This window comes from Cinclus cinclus, chromosome 26 (assembly GCF_963662255.1).
Source record: "Cinclus cinclus chromosome 26, bCinCin1.1, whole genome shotgun sequence".
Taxonomy (NCBI): Eukaryota; Metazoa; Chordata; class Aves; order Passeriformes; family Cinclidae; genus Cinclus; species Cinclus cinclus.
The window spans coordinates 4,181,459-4,194,273 of record NC_085071.1 but is presented as its reverse complement, the minus strand read 5'-3'; the positions used below and the strand labels follow the sequence as shown (position 1 = coordinate 4,194,273).

The 12,815-nt window shown below is 49.8% G+C and overlaps 2 protein-coding genes across 3 annotated transcripts; both read right to left on the bottom strand.

Moving 5' to 3' along the window:
- Positions 1-92: 92 nt before the first annotated feature.
- LSM10 (LSM10, U7 small nuclear RNA associated) lies at positions 93-1,200 on the bottom strand. The gene is made up of 2 exons (XM_062509217.1): positions 1,167-1,200; positions 93-633 (listed from the first exon to the last, which is right to left on the bottom strand). Exon 2 carries the CDS (start codon positions 626-628, stop codon positions 257-259), a length of 372 nt encoding a protein of 123 aa, XP_062365201.1. The 5' UTR covers positions 629-633; positions 1,167-1,200; the 3' UTR covers positions 93-256.
- A 454-nt stretch (positions 1,201-1,654) lies between these two features.
- On the bottom strand, positions 1,655-12,161 carry OSCP1 (organic solute carrier partner 1). Of its 2 annotated transcripts, XM_062509118.1 has the most exons (11): positions 12,050-12,161; positions 10,298-10,327; positions 6,745-6,899; positions 5,438-5,605; positions 4,999-5,079; positions 4,357-4,460; positions 3,885-4,013; positions 3,305-3,374; positions 2,685-2,824; positions 2,079-2,142; positions 1,655-1,771 (listed from the first exon to the last, which is right to left on the bottom strand). In XM_062509118.1, the coding sequence occupies exons 1-11, from the start codon at positions 12,159-12,161 to the stop codon at positions 1,655-1,657; spliced, it is 1,170 nt and encodes a 389-aa protein (XP_062365102.1). The 2 variants fall into 2 exon arrangements, with proteins under 2 accessions (XP_062365102.1, XP_062365103.1); XM_062509119.1 differs by lacking the exon at positions 10,298-10,327.
- Positions 12,162-12,815: the final 654 nt, after the last annotated feature.

The window sequence follows — 12,815 nt, the reverse complement described above, 5'->3', positions numbered from 1 at the left end:
CCAATGAAATATGAAATGAGCAGAGAGACCACAGAGCATTTAAGTGGTGTTATTCACTACAAAAAGCAGTCCTGCTCCTCTGCAGGCAACAGCTGGGGGAACAGCAGAGCCCCAAGTCCCTTGAGGAAAATGTTCCTAGGGTGATGACATTGGGCAGGATGGCTGGCATGGAGAGGGCTGGCAGTCCACCAAAGGGGCATGTCCATCCAAGCCCATTCTTGACTCCGTCCTTGCTGTTGTGGGCAGCACCAGGTTGTCACTTGTGCTTATCATGAAGGAACTCCCTGCGGCCCTTGTCACGACCCCCGAAGTACCGCACCCTGTGGATGGCCTGCAGCTGCTCCTCAATGGTGGCCCGGATGTCCACCTCGTCGGGGATGTGTACATAGCGGATGTTCCTGCCGGTCACAAAGAGCTCGTCCAGGTGGGACACGGTGCCCTGCCTGTCCGTGAAGGTCACCTCAGCCAGGCGCACGTTCATGAAGGCGTCCACGCTGGTGACACGCCCCGCGGCCGCGCTCTCGTCACGCAGCTCCACGGTGGTGACACGGCCACACAGGCCCTGCAGCAGGATCACCATGCTGTTCTCGGCGATGGTGCGCTCCTTCACCGAGTGGCTCACCTCCATGGCGGCTGTGGTGGGACAGGGTATGCCCTGGGGCTGGGGACACCCACCCGCTGTGCCTCACATGGACCAATCCCTTCCCACGGACCAACCCCCGCACATTCACCTGCCCACGGACCAACCCCTCCACATTTACCTGCCCATGGACCAACCCCTGCATGCCCACGTGCCCAGGGACCAACTCCTGCAGATGGACCAACCCTACACACACACCTGCACAATGTACCAAACCCCAAAGGCTCACCTGCACAGGCACGCATTGCCCCTTGCACTCTCACGTGCACACCTATCACCTGCCACACGCCCACCTGCACGCACACGATCCCTTTCACACTTACCTGCACATTCATCCGCACTCGTACCATTCCTTGCACTCCCACCATCCCCCGCACACGGACCGCACGCCGCCCCTCTCCCTAGTCACTCCCATTCTCCTCGCCACCCCCCCCACACGCACTCTCCCTGTCCTCCCCCCCTCCACACTCGCTGTCCCTCTCCCAGGTCCCCACAATGTCCCCGTACCCCCCTGCCCCCCACGCACTCACGGCCCGGCGCCTTCCCGCGCGCTCGCCCGCGTCGCCCCGCCCATCGCGCACGCGCGGCCACGCCCCTCGCCCCGCCCGCGGCTGGAAGGGGCGGGGCGACCTCGGGCGGCGTCCGCATGTCCAGGTGTCCGTGTGTCCAGGTATTTGCGTGTCCCGGTGTTCTCATGTCCAGCTGTCCGCGTGTCCCAATATCCGCATGTCCAGGTGTCCGTGTGTCCCAGTGTCCGCATGTCCAGCTGTCCGTGTGTCCAGGTGTCCGCATGTCCCGGTGTCCTCATGTCCAGCTGTCCGCGTGTCCCGGTGTCCACATGTCCCGGTGTCCTGGTGTCCCCATGTCCCACTGTCCGTGTGTCCCGGTGTCCGCGGGTCCAGCTGTCCCCATGTGTACTGTCCCCATGTTCTGCTGTCCATGTCTCCAGCTGTCCCCTTGTTCCGCTGTCCGAGTGTCCTGCTGTCCCCAGGTCCCGGTCTCTGCGTGTCCCGCTCAGAGCCCGTCCATCAGTGCCAGCAGATCCTCGCCCTTCTCGGCGCTGCCCGGGCGCGGCTCCTCCACCTCCAGCTCGCCCAGGATGCGGGACAGCTCCGCCCGCCGCCCCGGCTCCTGCGGGACAGACACCACGCTCAGCCCCTGCCGGTGCCCCCAGGCTGCTACCGCGGCCGGGACTGGGCTGGGCTGGGACGTGCCCCTTCTACACCCAAGTCGGCTAAACACTTGCTCTGGTAATTGTCAGGATTCAAGTTTTCTTAGCAAATGTTCACCAATTCCACTGTTTTGGCAGAAAATTGGCTATTACTTAGTTACGAGCTCGAGTGAAATGGGAAAAAAGTTTTAAATCGCTACTCTGGGTGAAACACAGTCCTTAGCAAGGCAGCAGGTGAGAACAAATGATAGGAAACACATTACGTACCTGTGTGGCTTCAATGCTGATAACCTTGTAGGACAACTCCTCTGGTCTGGTCTGTGCAGCATGCCTCAATTGAAAACATTAAAAGACTGGTTAATCCCATGAAGATGTATAAGGAAATTATAAAAATCAGGCTTCATGAGGCTCCTGTAGGCACAAATGACGCTCAGAGGATGCTCACAGGGCCAGACTGGATGGGGCTTGAAGCAATCTGGTCTACTGGAAGGTGTCCCTTCCCTTGGTAGAATAGAATCAGAGGACCTTTAAGGTCCCTTCCAACCCAAACCATTCTGGAATTCTATGAATTTTGGACAATGCCTCTGTTCCTACTTATCAAATTAATGTATTCACCCCAGTTTGGAGGCTTCTCCCTGTCCTAGATATTTTTGTAAAGTGTAGAAAAGCAGGAATATTGCTGTAGCTGAGATTAAAATGGCTGAAAGGATGTTTCTGTCTAGTGGCATTGGGAGCGAGGCTGCATCACAGGAAACATCCTGGAGGAGGATAACAATGTGCTGGGCTGACCCTAAAGCTGTTGAGGGCCAGCTTTGGTCTCCAGGGCTTCCCACAGGGCACCCCAAACCCAAACCAGGAAGGACTCCAGCGTACTCTTCCTCCTCATCAGTTGTGAACAAATTCAGCCGAAATCCCGTGTCACCACCAGCAGGTTTCTGGATGTCCAAACCTCCCAGCAGCCGGGCCAGAAAGTTCAGCTCTTCTTTAGCAAGAGGGTTGGGGGCTATGTTCTCCTGCAGGAAACAGCAATGAGTCATTACCTGGGAGACTGGGGCTGCAAGGAGCTTTGATATTCCAGATATGTCCTTCATATATTTCTGATATTCCATCCATGTCCTTCAGAGAGATATTAACACACTTCCCTGTTATTCCTGGGAGAGACTGCAGATAACTACTAATCACCAGCTTGATACTGGAAATAGTAGCTTGAATTTATAGACTCAGCACAAGATACTTTTCCAGCTAAACTGGGAAGATGAGAAATCTGTAAAGCAAACTTTCTGTTTTCTGAGGAGATTAAAATGAAAGCAAGCACATCCTTGCATGAGCATGTGGATTCTTATGGAAAATGTGCACTTCCCCTGGCTTCAAAGGACTGGGGAGGACTGGATGAGGCTCTGAGAACAACTGAAAAGTTTCCCTGAACTTATCCCATATCTAGAGACTAAGAATTTGGCCAGTTTAAACAGTGATAGGAACAGGACAACACTGACCTTTGCCTGGGATGCCAGGGTTTTGGATGATCCTGACATGTGTGTCTCCACTGGCCGGGTCACACTGTACCTAGAGGGAACAACAGCTTGTTCTGGGACAAGGTACAGCAACCAGAGGGAGCAGCACAGGATTCAAAATTTTAGGATATTTTTCTGAAGACTGAACAACTGCAGTGAGAAGTTACAGCTCAGTGTAGTGCAATACTGAGGCAATAAGGCATGTGAGGGACAAAGCTGTGAGAAGGAACACAGATCTCTTTGGATGGAAAATGTATATTAAAGCAAATGTGGAGAAGAGACAGGATTTCTTAATTATGGTTACATTAAACCACAATGCACATAAGATGCAGCACTATGTAAGAACACTCTTTCCTCAGCTCCACTGTGGACATAAATCAAAGTTTTGGTGTTTTCTGCAGCTCTTTATACTCTGTCCACACATGTCCTGGTGCAAGACAGCACCTTGTAACAAAGTAAACCTGATAATTAAAAACAAAAAAGGCCAAAACCACACCAGGCTGAAGATGTGCTTCTGAACAGCATTTGGTTCAGGTTTCCACATAGAACAAAAATTACTTACATATTTGTTCCAAGTTTGAGGACTCTGTCTCCATAAAGCTCAAAAGATCCTTCCCTTTGTGGAGTAATGTAATTTCCAGCAGTGGTGAACTCAGCCCTTTTAACTTCCACTCCTTTGTGATTGAATATCCTTAAAAACGAGGCATTATTAAAACATTTAGTAGTTTCAGTTCTTATTTTAGTACCTAGTTCCTCTGCGTTTTGCACGAGGGGAGTAAAACTCTATTCTGTACATTGTTAAATGTCTCTGTTATGGGATAAATTACTAATAGCTAATTTACTGGGATAGAAAACTCCAAAAGCAGCTCAGCATTTCATTGCTGGCTGACTTAGTTCCAAATTCTGCCCTTTAAATAGTATTTACTGGAGCTTCAGCTATCCATGCAACAGGAATGGCAGTTTGAGCTGGATTCCTGAGCCCTCTGGAGTGAAATGCTCCTCACTGAGCAGCCTCACATGTGGCACCAGCTCACCTGATGAGCCCTGGCACCTCTGTGCCCCACGGGACAGGCCCTGAGATTGGCAGCACAAAGTGACCGTTTGAGTTTTGCACTTTATCCTTCAGGAAGAGGGAGACCTGCAAAAGGACATCACAAACATCACACTCTGAGGAAATCCTCTATGGACCTTCCCATCCAAATTCCCTGAAATCTGAGCTTGAGCCTCTCTGCCTACACTGGGGAAGGTTTCCCGGAGCTCTTGATGTGTGTGTAGGGATGTATTTACAAAACCAGTGATGTGGAATTGTGGTCCACAGGATAGGCACACCGATCTAACATTAAAAAAATTAAGTTAAAAACTACATCCTGTTAGTGCATGTGAGCGTGACCAATTTGTTTTCACACTCAAGTTTCCTATCAAGTTTCTTCTAAAAGGAAAAGTGGATTTATCAATCAGTAAATCACACTAGTAGAGATTCCTTTTTCCATAATATTGTAGAATTATTCAGCATTATTGCAGTATATGTGCGTAATTTGTGAAATTTGAGTGCAATTACAAGCACATCAAAAGCACAAGCAACAATCCCAAACCTGTAGTGTTTATTAGCAGATCCATTCGTATTCCAGCCCCAAACTCCCTGTCATTCTCCCTGCCTAGTTGGATTGGGCTCTTACCCTGATGTGCATATCCTGGAAGAAAATGAGAAGTGTTTGCCTGATGAGCTGGAATTCACCATCAGAGAGACAGTTGTAGGTCTGGAAAAGGAAAATCATCATGCAAGGGTTTACAGGTCTGCCATTACCCACCCAGGGAAAGAGGGAACAAGTACAGCTGAATATTCTGCTCCACTTGCAGGGGGAGCAGAGATGCTCTAAGGGGGCTGCTGGTCATTATCAATAATTATTGTCTGCGACTAAATGTCTGATTTAATTTCTGCTGAAATCAGTGGAGACTTAAATCAGGCTGAATAAGCAATGTATTGATTTAAACTGGGCCAGTAGAAAAATACCACTTGACTCATAGCTCTCTTCAAAGTAGTAATTCATCTCTAAGAGGTAAAACCCCATAAAATCAAACCACAGTGTGTCCCATCCTTTTTCTGAGGATTCTTACTTCAATCAGCCTTCGGAAGGTCTCATCCACCTGGTTCAGAATGCCAGGGGAGTCGGAGATGAAATCCTTGATGGCATCCAGGTGGTTGAACGTGACCAGCATAACGTCCCTGGGCCGAGGGCACAGCAGCACTTGGTACTTGAAGGCCATGGTCATGAGGTCGTAGAGCTGAAAAGGAACACGGGAACATTGGTCTGGCCACAGAGGAAACCTCCTGGGCATGGAGGGAGGGATTCAGCCAGGCCAGCACCTGCCTACGGCACAAGGAGCCAAGCTTCGTTTCTTAAAACCACAAAACCTCTGCAGTCCCATCCCCAGCCTTCCTGCTGGGTCTCCAAGGTCACCAGTGCTCAGTGAGGTCACACCTCCAGTGCTGGGTCTAGTTCCCAGCCTCTCAGTGCAAGAGACTTTGAGGGTCTGGAGTGTGTCCAGAGAAGGGGGTGGAGCTGGGGAAGGGGCTGGAGCACCTAGAGCAGAGGAGGGGGCTCAGACTGGAGAAAAAGAGGCTCAGGGGGACCTTCAGGCTCTGCATAATTTATGACAGGAGTGGACAGCCAGGGTGGGTCGAGCTCTGTTCCCATGGAACAGGGACAGGAGGAGAAGGAATGGCCTCAGGCTGTGCCAGGGGAGGGTCAGGTTGGACATCAGGAGGAATTTCTACATGGAAATATTGATTAAACATTGGAAGGGGCTGCCCAGGGAGGAGGTGAAGGCCCCATCCCTGGAGGTGTCCAAGCAATGACTGGACGTGGCCCTCAGTGCTCTGGGCTGGGTGACAAGGTGGGAATTGAACTCCACGCTCTTGGAGAGCTTTTCCAATCTCACTGGTTCTATGAATTTCAGCAGCCCTGACACCTGGGTGGAGGGCTCTCTGGTAATCCTACTACTCCCACTCATTCCCACCATTTTTTCCTAAATTGGCCGTGGATACACTGTTTGCAGGCAATAACTCTTAACACCTGCAGCTGCAAGACAGTGGGTGTCAGTACAGAACTACAGACATTTATCCACACCCATATACCATAGATGTGTATCTTTTTAATATATACAAAAACACCTGATTAACTTAAGGAATGCTTAATGAACTTGTCCAAATCAAACATTTAGCTTTTCAAACAGAAATACTCAATAGTTCTAAAGCAGCTGAAACCACCATGGATTTTCTTGGCGGAGAACCATTTTCACAAGGAAAGTTGTTCCAAAATACTTCAGAATGGTAAAGCCATGGGTTCATTATTGCAACAGAAACTGGTGAAGGACAGCTGGGGAGTGCAGCAGAGGCAGGCTGGGCAGCAGGAGTGTGTTACCTTGTCCATGCTGGCCTGGTTCAGTCTCATGATGGAGGCGTGAGCCAGCCGGTCGTACACGGTGCGCAGGGCTTTCTTGGAATACAGATCCTGAGGTTTGAACAGCTCCTCCATGAATTTTTTGTTGAACATGGTGGTGATGATGTCGTTCATAACTGCAAAGACAAAGAGGCTCTGTGGTTTGCTCCAGAACAAGTGTGTTCCTGGTTCATCCCAGCTGGGGTTACCTGTGCAGAGCAGGGACAGAGCACAACATCAGAGAGGGAACATCTCCAGATCCAGCACTGCCTCAGTCCCACCTGGGCTGAGCCAGCTGATGTCCCCCAGGGCACAAATGCCACCTGAGCTGAAGGCAGCAATCCCTGTTTCCCAGTGGGAATAAGGCTGGCTTTGTTGCCCTGGTTTTACAGCTATAGTTGGCACTTTTCACTTTTAAATAATATTGCTTGTAGGCTGCTCTGATGTATTATTATCTAAAAAAGCTGCAGTTCTACTTCCTAAGGAGAGTGTTTTGCACTGTGGTAGATCTCTGCAGATTGCAGCTGCCTGGCTGTGTCTGCTCTTCAACACCCTCTGACACCATCAGTCTATTTTTTAACTTCTCAACAGAAGCTCCTGCTGGACTCTCTGTAATCTTTATTCCAAATGGATTAACACTGGCAGGTATTTAATAAAGCATTTATATCCCTGGGACCTATATCAACCCATTCAGAGCTCTCACAGCTGAAACATCTGCCGGCCCTACAGTTTCAAATGCAGAACTCCAAACTTCCATTTTTTTTAAGTGCAAATTTAGCCATGGACCTGTTTTATTACTGAGGAGTTCTTAGAGCTCAGAGGTGCTGAGTGTGAGAGCTGTGTCTGCTAATTGAGCTTTTAATGCAAATAGGATGGAAAACATTGTGCAATGGTTCAAGCAGATGCAGCATCTGAGCTTTTGTGCTGGATCTGCCACTTTTATTATCTCCCTGATACACTCTAAAGAGCTATCGTCAATAAACGTTTATTCCTCTATCAAAAAAAAAAAAGGTAAATGAATACATCAGGTCACAGATTACTGTACAAGTGTGGATTTTCCTAAGCAGATGACTCTTACGAAGCTCATAATGCCAGACAATTCTTGTGGATTATAAAAATCTCAGAATAAATAATTAAAAAAAAAAAGAGGAACAGGAGAAAAAGTAAACATACAGAGAGTGGTAGTGACTCATGGTTTGAATTATTGCCCTAATGATTCCCTGGGGGGGTCAGACACCTGGCTTTTCACACCTGTCCTACACCAACAGACAAAACAAAGGTAATTTCCCTGTCACTTCATCTCTTCCTAGAGGATAAACTCCCCGGGGACTGCTGGGACCCTGGGCAGGGAGAGCTGTGATCTCAAGGGCAGAGGCTTCCTGAAGTGATTCTCTCTCCTCTCAAAACCTGCTGGTTACAGGTTCCTCATGCACAGCTCACACACAGCTCAGCAGCCCCTGTGCTGAACCTGACAGGGCTCCCTAGTCCTGGTTTAAACACCCCAAAACCCCAGACAGATCTCAGCTCCTGAGCACGCTGGACCACCTAATTGCAAATAGGAAAAAAGTCCTTCCTTCCTTCCTCCCTTCCTTTCAAATAAACTGGCTACAAAACAATCCCTACTTGCAATCTCAGGCAGAAATCCCCTATTTTTGTGGAAAAAATAAAATATATTAGTACTAGTCGATATTAGTATCTAGTTAATTTTGCAGGTAATAAATCAATCAGTATGACAAAAATACTGCTATTAAGGAAAATATTTTTAAGCTGCTTGTGTGTGCTGCCCTGACAAAGACTTCTGTCATTGGAGAGTCACAAAGAACCCAAACCACCAGGAGACAGACAGCTCCCAGTACACTGATTTTTCAACAGAATCAAAGGTCTGTATGAACCACAGACATAAATTATTTTCTGAAATTAAAACCTCTTGTGTGGGCTATAAAAAGAACTGAGAAAGACATAAAAAAAAATCACGGTAAAGGGCAAACTGATAAAAAATCTCTCACATGTTTGGTAATGACACAGCAAAAGTCTCAAGGGGGCCCTGGAGTGGCCATGGCAGGTGACACAGGAGCATTGGCCCAGGGACATGCCACAAGCAACACAGAAAGAGCAACTGAGCAGAGAGGGGAGGTCATCAACTGGGATGAGAGGAGGGAAACCAGTACAGCCAGTGCTATGGACAGGACTAAAGCTGGGGGTGACAGGAGCTTCCATCTCCTCGTGCCAAGTCTGTGGTGACAAACAGCACATGTCACTGGCATGGCTGGGATGCATGACATGAGACTGGAGCTACACCTGGGTGATGCTGGTGCTTCCTGGAGGATGTTTGGGGCAGCAGGAGGAACATTCTGAGTTCTAGGCAGCCACCCTACGTGCCACAGGCTCGTGGTTCCTCAGGGAACCTCATCACAGCTCCACCAGTGACAGCCCCAGGTGGTGACTCCAGGACCCTCCTGAGATCCCCCGGAGCACTGAGCACAGGCAAAGTGTTCTCAGTCACAGGAGAAGTGATGGGTCAGCCTGGGACCTGCCCCTGAGCCACCCCTGTCTCGCTGTGTCACAGCTCTGGGCAGCTCCTTGTTTTGGATGGGATGGAATCTCTTCCTGCACTTCTGAGTTAAAGGCTGGGAAAAGGGTGTGCTTGCAAACAGGATTTAATGGTGAGAAAAAAGCTGGGGCAAACTCCAGGACATCAGCATTTACCTTCAGTAAATATTAAAACCTACTATAATGATGCTTATTCTGCAAAACATGAATTATAACCTTGATCCCTCTTTAAAAAGGGCTGCTCAGAAGGACCCTGTAGTTCTGCTCATGTTCACCGAGCAAAAACCTGAGATTCAAGAGATTCAATTCCTCATTCCTTAGCACAGCCCTTGCTAGAGACTCCCGTTCCAGGGCAAATTCCAGAGGGAAAGGCGTTCACACCTGGGCTCCTCCCCTGCAGTATCCAAGGTCTCAATCCCACCCTCAGGATTGCTCCAGTCAGGATGAGCTTGGCTGAGGTGTGGGCACCTGCTCCTTTGGCATCACTCTGCTAGGTGTGACCACCAGCACAGGTAGGTAAAGCAGCTGGGATGGGAATGCCTTCAATCATCCCTGGAGTTCACCTGTCCAAACCCTGAGCAATGAATTAGATAAAACCTTAGAAAAATGCAATATACCAAATATTCCTGTATTTAAGCAGAAAAACAACCTGCACAATGCTCACACAATTGCATGCTTGCATGAAAACAGTGGTAAAGAAACACAAATACCAATTTTGCAGGCAAGACCACCAGGATAAAAAGTCTTGATCCATTTATAGTCTTGATTAAATTAACAGCTGATTTTTGAAGCCATATGATTTTAAGATATGGTCTGGTTTTTCATTGATTTACAGTCAAAAGGGCATTTAAGGACCAGGTGAGCATTATTGTTCATTTGTGACACTGACTGAAGGCTGCAGGAACAGCCTCAGGTGTTCAGGCACGATGAGCCCCAGGTGTGCACGTGGGGTTGGACTGGTGCATGCAGCCAGCAGTTACTGTACCTCGTTTCCTGTCCACATCTGTCCATTCATCTACACGAAGCATATAAAACAAAACAGCAGTTCAAGATGTAAGAACAAGAGTTGTGAGGAGAAGAAAAGAAATATAAAGAAATAAACTTAAAAAAAAGATAACTAATGGATTTTGTCTCTTCTCATCAGCATTCAGCACTGAATGAGAACCTTACCTTCCCCTTGGATAAAATCCTGCTGCTTCAGTGCACATCAAATTTTACCCTTTGCATGAGCTTGGGTAATTTTCAGCTGCATTTTGCACTTACAAGTAACCAACATTTGAGTGAACAGCTTTAAGCATCAACAAACACCTCAGTGTGGATGAACCACATCTTGGTGAAATTAACACTGTTTTTTGGAAGGAAAAAAAAAGCCATGCATGGACAAACTTCAACAGTCCAACTCTCCTGCTGAGATACTCCACCAAGATTTAATTTAGCTAAAGATCTAAACTTGTCCCTGTATGAACAGCAGTAAACTTCTGTCAGATCATTCCCTCATCAGGACACACATAAATAATTAAGATTGCCCCCTCACAAACAATACATTAATTACACAGTGAACCCTTTGTTGTTTAGTACTTTATAAAGGACAGACAGAAGGGATAACAATACCAAGCTCATACCAAGTTGATTTTTTATTTAAACATCACAGAGGTTCCTGAGGCACATTCCTCACCCCCTGACAGAGAGGTGTAAGGACTTGAAAAGCAAAGCTTTAATTTGAAGTGGTAAATACAGAGGTGCTTGGCTGTGAGCTGGAGTTTCATGCCCCACGTGAAGGCATGAGGCTCTGTTTGTACAAGGATTTTCACCAAATGAGATCGTATAAAAGCCAGACAAGGGTTTCAGGAGCCGTACTGGTATCTGAATTTCACACAATTGCACGTGCTGTGTCTGCACAAGATTTACACATTTATTCCTGGAAACTCCTTCCCATTGCAAAGCAACCTGGTCTGCTCCAAACAGTCCAGGACCTGGGCTGACATAACCAAATACCGAGTTATTTTGAGTCCAAAAGTACATTTCTGAAGCTTTAGCCCCCAAACTGAGCACAGAAGCACCAACACAGACTCCACTTTCTCCTTCTGTGTGAGACCCTCCCAAACCAATCTCAGCAACATCTTTGGGCTGTTCTTACCACAGGAACGTTTAGTGGGGACCACAAAACAGTGAGGGCTGATTTCTGTGATAATTACTGAGATGGAGCCCTGAAATCGGGCCAAGGAAACTCCTAAACTCCTGCCCCAGGCCAGCACTGATGCCAGTTCACAGCATCCCCGGGTGACAGCACAGCGTGTCCCTGCGCCCGCCGGTGCAAGAACTCACAGGAGAGGACACAGCCTTAAACTGCACCAAGGGAAGTTTGGGCTAGATGTTAGAGAAACATTCTTCACTGAAAGAGTGACTGTGCAATGGAATCGTCTGCCCAGGGAGAGGGCGAAGTCACCCTCCCCGGACGTGTTTAAAAAAAGACCGGGCGTGGCACTCGGTGCCATGGTTTAGCTGGTGAGGAGGTGTTAGGTCATGGGTTGGACCCCAGGATCTCAAAAGTCTTTTCCAAACTTGTTCATTCTATCATTCTGTGGGAATCGGTACGGCCGCGGCGAGCAGCCCGAGCCGCTATGGGGTCAGAGCCCTGCCCGGGGACACGGGCAGTGCCACCAGCCCGACACCGGCAGCGGCTCCCCGGGACGCCGGGAGCGAAAGGACCCGTGCCCGGCCCCCGCCCGCCGCTCACCTTTGCGCGCCTTCTCTCCGGGGATGCTCTGGGCGCGCAGCCGCTGGTCCAGGATGTAGAGCATCTCCCCGCCCAGGTTCAGGAACAGCAGCGGCAGCGTCCGCGCCGACATGGCTCCGGCACGGCCCCGGTTCTCCCGCACGGCCCCGCTTCTCCGGCACGGCCCCGGTTCTCCCGCACGGCCCCGGCTCCCCGGCACGGCCTCGGTTCCCCGGCAGGGCCCCGGTTCTCCCGCACGGCCCCGGTTCTCCCGCACGGCCCCGGTTCTCCCGGCACGGCCCCGGTTCTCCCGCACGGCCCCGGTCCTCCCGCACGGCCCCGGCTCCCCGGCACGGCCCCGGTTCTCCCGGCACGGCCCCGGTTCTCCCGTACGGCCCCGCTTCTCCCGCACGGCCCCGGCTCCCCGGCACGGCCCCGGTTCTCCCGCTCCCGCTCCCCGCCGCCGTTCCCGAGCAACCGCGGAGCCAATCGGGGAGCGCCGTCTTGGCCGGCCGGGCCGCGCGTGCGCATCGTCCCGATCCCTGCACACATCATCCCGGTATAAGTGCACACGTTATCCTGATCCCTGCACACATTATCCCGGTCTAAGTGCACACATCATCCCGATCTAAGTGCACACATTATCCCGGTCTAAGTGCACACATCATCCCGATCCCTGCACACATTATCCCGGTCTAAGTGCACACATCATCCCGGTCTAAGTGCACACATTATCCTGATCCCTGCACACATTATCCCGGTCTAAGTGCACACATTATCCCGGTCT